Genomic DNA, 8,393 nt, shown 5'->3' on the forward strand with positions numbered 1-8,393 from the left:
TACAACTACAAAGATCTTGTGTAATCAAACCATGACTATGTCATTTGTAAACTTAATTTTATTTTAAAAAAAAAAACAAAAAAAAAAACAACAAGCAGCTACGAGTCACGAGTCAACTGACTGACCATTATGACATTCATGTTTCCAATGACATCTGCAATCACATATTTTTTTTGTCTCGGCAATAACACACAATCACATGGTCAATATCTCTCACAGCAGTAAAACAAAGAACTGTCTCTCTATCGAGTCATTCTGTCAAAGGTTAATATTGCACATGTGCACATTTGGCCGTGCTGTATCCCACACTCTGTCCAGCTAAGAGAGAGGCCTCTTTGTAGTGTGAACCGTCCAAAAAAACACAGCAAAGGGCTTGTCCATCACCGTGGAAACTCATGGCACCTCAGTCGCTATTGCTGCTGCTGTCGTCTCCCACCACCATGCTGCTGTACTCTTTCTGCTGCTGCTCTTTAAACGTCTCCTTCACCTTTGCTCTCTTCAGGCCTCCGTCCCTGCAGAGACAGGACAGACTGTTCAGCCACATGCACTAAACTGATCGCAGCATTCATTTCATGCTTTACATTCATACAAACAACTCCATGTTCCTCTGGTATCACTTACTTGTGCGATAAGTTAGTGGATTGACATTTAAGATGTCCTTCCCTTCAAAAGGGCTATATGTAATAGGTCTATTATGTTAAGTGAAACGAGCATGAGATGTTAAATTAAAATACTGGCTTCAGTGACAACAACTGTGCAGCCAGTTAATTGATGATTCAAATCTTTATTTTGTGGTTACACAAACTCGACTCACAAACCCAATAATGCAACTCCTAGCACTTCGACACCCTGGTTGTCAAAAAAACACAGAACACAGCTATGTGTTGGAAATGTTGGACATTACCAAACCTCACTACGCCTCACGACTGCTTTCCAAAACGTCTCCAACAGAGGAGTAGAAAACGGAGCGTGTGCAGTACATATGCGTTAAAATACAGATGGCTGAAACCAGAGAGGAAGTTGAAAACACATGCTGCTGAGGAGAGGAATAACATTAGTCACTTGATTTCTGTTTTTCTACAAAACAGGGAGCTTCCACCAAGTTTAGCCAACGTGGCCTCGCTCTTTTATACACAGTGAAAGTGGGTATTTAGCATATATGATGTTTTTATAGCTAGTTATTGTTGCCATGTTGTCTCCACTGTATGTGTATGAACGCATTGTTATGCTGAGTAGAAGCGCAGCTCCTTCTTTTTCCATGTTTTGAAACTTTGGCACCTGTCCTCTATATTGCTGTGAAACGGGAATGCGGTAACTATTTCAAAGGCTAAAAGGTCACTGATGTTCATATGGCACTTATGTTCCCTTTAATGGTCTGATTTATTAGGAAGGATTTTATTTCAAAGAGGACAATTTCACCAGTTTGTAAATAAAAGAAAGCAGTAGAATCTCACCATTGAAGATCTAAAAGTCCCCCCTGGTGAGCGATGGCTGACTTCACTCTGTTGGCAAACTGGACAGCGTCTTCCCCCTCCTTCCATTTTGGAATAAACAACAAAGTCAATCAGACGTGTGTGTGTGTGAGAGAGAACTAAAAACTTATAAACCATAGAGAGTGGCTGGTCCTCACATTCTGTCACCCCTTAAAAGGGCTTTTTGAGAGTTAAGACTATATTTTAGTGTTAGACATTCAGTTGTGATGGTTAAGGGACTAGGGAATGCATTGTATTTATGAGTGTCCTCACAAACCTTTGTGTGTGTGTGTACAGACAAGTAGGGGTTGGAGTCTTCCCCTGTGGGCTGTCCATAAGGATTTATGCATGTATATACATGTGCTCACACGTTTCAGGCCACTCTTTACCCACCTGTTGATGCATGGCTGGCAGGTACCAGACATTACAGACAAGGGCCCAGCTGGTCATCATCCTCAGCAGGTAACTGACCATGCTGTACTTGGAACTGTTCCAGAAAGCATCTCCAAACTTTGGGTCATACTGAGAAAAAAAAAAGTTTGCAACAATTGACATCAGAGGACTTGAAAAAGACTGAATTAGAAAATTGGGCATGACTGACAGATGGGACTGAAGTACCTTAATGGCTACTGGATATATTGTTGCTCCTATTTCAAAACTCCCTTTTTTAAACATCATCACAGATGTGTTGTTGACACAGGTCCCTGCAGAAACCAGACATTGGGTTATTAAAGGAGGCCGAGTTGTCTGAGCTTTGTCCAAACCCACATTAAAAAGCTGCTCATTTGTCACTGCCCAGTGGCCAGACTGCCGTCAAGCCCAGAGCTGAAATAACAACCCTTGCCGAGTCTTATCTTTGATGGTACAAAGGCAAACATCAGACGGGTGTGGATAATGTATCTCAGTCTCTCTGCATGGTCACACTTACCCTCTGGAAATATTAATATGGGAAGCTTTGTCTTGTCATTCACATGATCCGTCAACCTGGAGGCAACACAAAGAGATCATGGAAAACATTTCTTGACTGGTAAGTATCTACAAATTGCTTTGGAGAGGGTTTTTTTTTTTAACCCTAACCCGAGGCCACAGCTGCAGCAAGACTTTTGGCAAATATATCATATTTTCAGATATAAGAATCCAAACTGCAAACTTTCAAATTAAAAATATTCCTTCTTATGAACTTTATTTGATTTTACAGCCAGGAAAATGTCAAGAAAGTCATGCAGTTTCAAGCATGAGAAGTAAAGTCATGAAAATAACTGACCTTTTGGTCACTAGGTGGCGATCCTTCATCTCTGCTCTCTCAAACCAGACATGAGGACAGGACCTCACCATGGCTCTCTGCAAAACTCCCATCAAGCCTCCATGGATTTGTCCCACCTGATAAAGGAGAAATTAGGACAAAATGTCATGATTCAGCACAGACAATGACTTGAAAACAGCATAAGAAATCTTCCTCCCTACCATGGCATAACATGCATCGTTGCAGAGAATCACAACATCGATAGGAGAGGTGTGATTGGCAACACAGATTCCCCCTTTTTTAGGTATGTTTTCCCTGTGGTTAAGAGGAAAAGACATGAAGCCAGAATCAGAGGATGAAGCTTTTCCTGGTTGTTGTTAGACAGGAAACGTCCTGAGAGTGCACACCCACCTGTTGTGATAGTGAATAGTGGCAGAGAGTCCTCGAGCACAGATTCTGTAGCACATCACATGGACCCATTCACTGAGCCACGACTTAACGCTGAAAATCCACATAAGAAAACAAACTCAACTGGAGTGTAAGATACAAAAAAACATTATTGAACTAGTTATAATCACCTTGAGTTTGGAAGAAATCCCACTGCCGATGTTCCTATGACCAACCAGCTTAGGCCAATAAGTGCCAGTGTTATCCTGGATTAAGTAACACATTCAGTTTAAATTTTCAATGGACAATAAATAAATAAATAAATAAATAAACAAATGAATAGTATAAGCTGTTTTCTTTCTTTAGTGGGACTATAATGGACTTTGAACGTGCTATAGTTGTCATAGCTTTATCTCCGTGTCTAAACATTGGTATTGTAAATCTCACGCTGGAGTATTGTCATATGTGCATGTACAGTACCTGAGTGGGGCAAGGATGCAGTATCTCACAAAGATGCCGAGGCCGTAAACCAGTGTCAGCTTCAGGCTGATGTACTGGAAATCGTTGGTGCGAGTTAGTAAGTTCCAGGACACCAGTTCCTCGGACGTGAAACGCTGCGTCACCTTTAAATAAAAAGCACAAACAAATGAAGTCTGAAAGGTAAAACCACACTCGCATGTATTGTGTTCTCAATAATACATGAATAGGTACCTCATCCTCTACAATGCTCTCAATTCCTTTTAGAGTGAAATAAAAACAGTCACTGAATGTAAAATCACCACCGACTGGTGGCTTGGGACGACTGCGTCTGAGTTCCCCCAACTCTTTCTCCATGGAGCCATTTCCCCTCTGTATAAGACCTGACACACACACACACAGAATCAAACTCAATCATCATGATCTCCAAAGCAATCTGGGGAACAAAAGTCAGCCAGGAGAAGAACTCAAAGTTAATTTAGGAAAGCAGTGTTGTACGGTGTAAAAAAAAAAAAAAAGCTTCTGCATATGTCAACATGAAATGATGGCACTAATAAGACGAGATTGAATATTTTATGCCATTAACAGTTCTTGTATCTGTTTGTATCGAAACATCAAGAGCTTAGCTGTCAGAGAGTTAAGACAGTGAGAGAGAGTGTGCAACACCTGGGATCTAACACTGGGATCTCAGAGCAGTTAAGACTCCACACTATCTGACAACTCAACAGGCAAAGTCCAAAACCTGGATTATCGAACTCTGCATTCAGCATTCATTCAAAAATGTCTGAACAAAGTCTGCCTCATCTATGCCATGCAACACTTTCTTTGTTTTTATTTAAACAAACAATCACATTTATTGAACTTTGCATAGACCACATGGGGCCTGACATAACGTGCAGTGTTAGAACAGGGGATACAAGCCTGTGTAGCTTAGTGTGACTCATAAAATGGTCTGCGATTGCATTTTGCGAGAAACTCAAAGTTTGCATGGCCACCTCACCCTGATGTGAGTTGTGAAGTGACTGAGTCACGGTGCTAGACCAAGACCACAAAAGCAGAAGAAAATGCACCAGTTCAAATGTCTTTGTGTGTAGAAAGTCATTCTTTCACAATAAATGTCCATCACAACTGAATATAGGGGTACATGATGTCACACTCCCTGTCCAAACTTGCAATCGAGTATGTTAGGAAATTCAGTATTGCAAGGCACGTAACTGTCACTAAATCACTGAATCTTTCACAACAAAGGATATGATTACTTTTTACAGACACACCCCTCTTTATCTATCTATCTATCTATCTATCTTGAATAGCCTCTCAGACAAGCAGTTCTCATCTCACTGTTTGATGCGGAGACGTTCAGTGTCCGTTCGACTGTGTTCGCCCTCTGTATCTTCAGAGTGGCCCACTGTGGAGAAGGACAAACAGGAGACATCCATGGTCATTGCTCATATATACCAAATATCCTCATAGCTTAAAATACGAGAAGAGACGCTGGATGACGGTACCTCTAGTGTTTTGACAAGAATGTTCATATATGTTTCAGAAATGCCCAGTGAGAAGCCGAACATGGCTGGAATCATGATGAGGCCGACAATGAGGTACAGCCAGACCCTCAGTGCCCAGAGGGCTCCGGCCCATACGTCCTCCATCTTCACCCTGTTTCCTGAGTGAGTGAGTGAGTGTGTGTGTGTGTGTGTGTGTGAGTGAGAGAGTGTGCAAGTGTGTGTGAGTGTGTGCCCTGTGGCTCAGCTGTGATGTGGGTCTGAAACATGTATGTAAATGTCACAGTAATCAGCATGTGGAGATCAACGTCAATCACAAAGACAAGAGAAAAACATAGTAAACACAATGTTGTAGTTGAAGTAATCAGGAGTAAACACACAAACACACACACTGGTTTTGCATTCTTTGTGTTGACACTCGTAGACATAATGCCTTCCTTAGCCCCTTTTCCTAACCTTAACCAACACAACTAAATGCCTAACCATAAAACCAGGTCTTAATTCTCAAAAAGCCCGTAAAAGTTGTGTGGACCTGCCAAAATGTCCTCACAAGGTCAAAAATGTCCCCACAAAGATAGGGTTTCCTGACAATTGGTTCACACAGCCTACTCAAGACATGTACACACACAGAGACAAAACACGAGTATTATCACGTCCTCTTTTTAAAATAAACTTGTGAATAAACCAACTATGACAGAGCTTTAAACAGCTTGAAACTGCAGTTTTTTAAGGTTTCTGAAGTTACTTAAACTATCGTATCTTACCAACCGACCGCCAATCCATGTCCGTGCTTCCTGAAGTGTAAAGGGCTGGAGCAGCAGCTGAGTGACAGCTCGTTTTACTACTAGAACAAAGTTCAGTGGAGGTGTGCGCAACAGCGCCTCCCGTGGACACAGAGGGGAAACGCAGACACGTGGACCTGGGAGTAACTCGAGTAAACCTGCATGGTGGGGGAACTATTTGGTTTATTTTTGTTCAGTGTGTAAAGGACAGGGACACCTGGACTTTATTGTATATTTACCTTTGAGTCAAATTTAAATGTGTCATTTCATGGTAATGCTTGTGTGTTCTTATGAAACTAAAACACAATTGAATTCACTTTTGGTTGAATTTAGATTATTTAACTTTAACAAACAAAAATGGGTGAACCCTTATTATGAGGGCCACCTATTTGTTTTTTAATGAGAGCAATTTGCTTTGAATTGACATAAAGACCACAGTACATGGCTTAAAATGTGTGTAAAACTGCTCAGGTTCACTCTTTTAGCATCCACTTTACTATTTCCTAGATGAAATGGGCTACTAACCTATGATTCAAAGGTGGTTTTCACTCTAAATAATGTGTTAATAATGTTTTTTTTAGGCAGAGATACACATTTTGAATTTCTACTGTGTTCCAGATTCATTTACTCTCATGTCTTGACAGCTTCTTTTTTTTTAACATACAGACCATGTATGTAATTGTGAAGATATACTACTCCATTCATTTTGAGTAGGTAATTCTGGACTGGAGGGAGAAAAAATAGGCCTTGTATGGAAGAGGTTAAAGACAAAGTATATGTTTTGCTGATGACAAAATATGTTAAAAACTGAAAAGAAAAAGAAAACGGATCATTGGTTATATCATATTTTATCATTATTTTTCCTTTGTCTGTCTGTGAGCACTATAACTCTGATAATTGAGGGAAGTAATTGTAAGATTTTTTTGACTGTGATCTGGATATAGTTTGCACTCTCTGAGGGTTTTCTGAAGTTTTTCTGCGGTCATATAATGACAAATTACCTTTGTCACTTTGTCTTTTAAGCCAGCTGCTTGAAAAGATGTATTCATGGAACCACTACGACTGAAGTAATAAACCATAAACCTTCAGACAGTTTAGTGACCTGCACAAAAGGAATGATAAATCCCGGTCTCTGTGGTACAGACTACCTGACACCTAGACTAAAAATGTCTCCAGATGGAGACATTTAAAAGTCTGTTGCACATATTGTAACGGTACTTCACGGGGGTCAGCATGGGTTATATCTGTGGGAATGACAAAGGATAGAGTCATAGTGGGAAACTAATACACATATAGAGCTGTCTGGACCATAACCCAGCTCCTTTTCAAAGAAAGATTGGCTCTCTGCCACAGTAACATACCAAAAGAATAATGTTTGCCATATGATGAAACAATCCATGTCGGAATAAAAGTGTTACATCTTCATCCATCTTCATGAGACATTCCAGATGTGTAGTAAAACACTTGCTAATAATGCACTATTTACCTTTAATGTGAGGGTGTGGTAGTTCTTCTAAGGCACGACCGTTGTTTTTTTTTATCTTCAATCCTCAACACAAAGCGGTTACTACTGTAGGGAAACACCCCAGTATGGTTCATTAACCTCATCCTCCTTGACCCTCTTTTTGAGGTCCCTGTTCAAAAATGAAATGCCCAAACTATATAGACTATATCTCTGCAATTACAAGGTCTATGTGAATTATCTTGGTCTCAAATATCACCTTTAAAAATGTGCATTAGGAGCTTAAAAACTCATGGAAGTCATGTAACAACGTGTGGACATTAGCTGTGCAAAGTCTGATGATGCTGAAGTGAAGCAGAGTAAAAATACAAAGGTTTTAGTGAAGAGATGCCTAGGCGAGACTAGTTTGGCACTATCTATGAAACTATATGAAAAAAAATTATTAAACCTATTAATTAAATTTTATTTACATGTCACTATTGGTCTAATAAAAACTTGTTTTGAATTAAAAAAATAAAAAATGATTAAAAAATCTATATATTTGGGGCATTTTTCTCTGGAGCGTCAGCCTGTTCAGGGCCATATCTCCGGCTGTGATTGGCCAATCTGGGTGATTGACAGCTCGCTTTAATCATCAAAGCCAATAGGATCAGGCTGTGGATCTGGACTGATCAATCAGACCAGGAAGAGGCCCCAAAGCATGTTGGGAAGTCTAGTTCTCCGTTAGAAGCGGTTTTGTTCTGGTGAAAATAGCTTGTTTTGCTCAACAACAAGGGTAAGACAACATTTCTGGTTGTATTACTTGAAAGTGAGTTGTTGTTTTGCTCTTATTTTGCGTTTGGACCCGTGAGGTCGTAGAGTGATATAAATGGTACCGTTGTAATCTGTGAAGTCTTCTGTTGAGCACATGTTTTCGGCTAGTGTTGGTTAGATTACTTGGTGTTTAGTCTGTGTTTGGTGAACATACAAATGTTTTTTATGAGCTTTTAGCTGAGTTTCTGAGCTTCCTGTGGGTATGCAGCATGTCGATATTGATCAAAGGTAAATGTGCCATTGATTAATTTG

General features: G+C 40.2%; 1 protein-coding gene across 1 annotated transcript; it reads right to left on the reverse strand.

Moving 5' to 3' along the window:
• Positions 1-40: 40 nt before the first annotated feature.
• agpat9l (1-acylglycerol-3-phosphate O-acyltransferase 9, like) lies at positions 41-5,939 on the reverse strand. The gene is made up of 14 exons (XM_058637265.1): positions 5,849-5,939; positions 5,088-5,344; positions 4,921-4,987; positions 3,814-3,962; positions 3,583-3,725; positions 3,294-3,368; positions 3,127-3,216; positions 2,937-3,030; positions 2,737-2,852; positions 2,401-2,456; positions 2,091-2,176; positions 1,866-1,994; positions 1,455-1,534; positions 41-512 (listed from the first exon to the last, which is right to left on the reverse strand). The coding sequence occupies exons 2-14, from the start codon at positions 5,229-5,231 to the stop codon at positions 404-406; spliced, it is 1,338 nt and encodes a 445-aa protein (XP_058493248.1). The 5' UTR covers positions 5,232-5,344; positions 5,849-5,939; the 3' UTR covers positions 41-403.
• Positions 5,940-8,393: the final 2,454 nt, after the last annotated feature.

The sequence above is a fragment of the Solea solea genome, chromosome 8, assembly GCF_958295425.1.
Source record: "Solea solea chromosome 8, fSolSol10.1, whole genome shotgun sequence".
In the NCBI taxonomy this organism is placed as follows: Eukaryota; Metazoa; Chordata; class Actinopteri; order Pleuronectiformes; family Soleidae; genus Solea; species Solea solea.

Excerpts from the sequence above, each read along its gene's own strand:
- agpat9l (XM_058637265.1), bottom strand. The coding sequence starts at position 5,231 with ATGGAGGACGTATGGGCCGGAGCCCTCTGGGCACTGAGGGTCTGGCTG. Across the intron at positions 3,726-3,813 it reads AGAGCATTGTAGAGGATGAG|GTGACGCAGCGTTTCACGTC; the intron begins GTACCTATTCAT and ends TTTTATTTAAAG. Across the intron at positions 513-1,454 it reads GGACTTTTAGATCTTCAATG|GGACGGAGGCCTGAAGAGAG; the intron begins GTGAGATTCTAC and ends CTGTCTCTGCAG.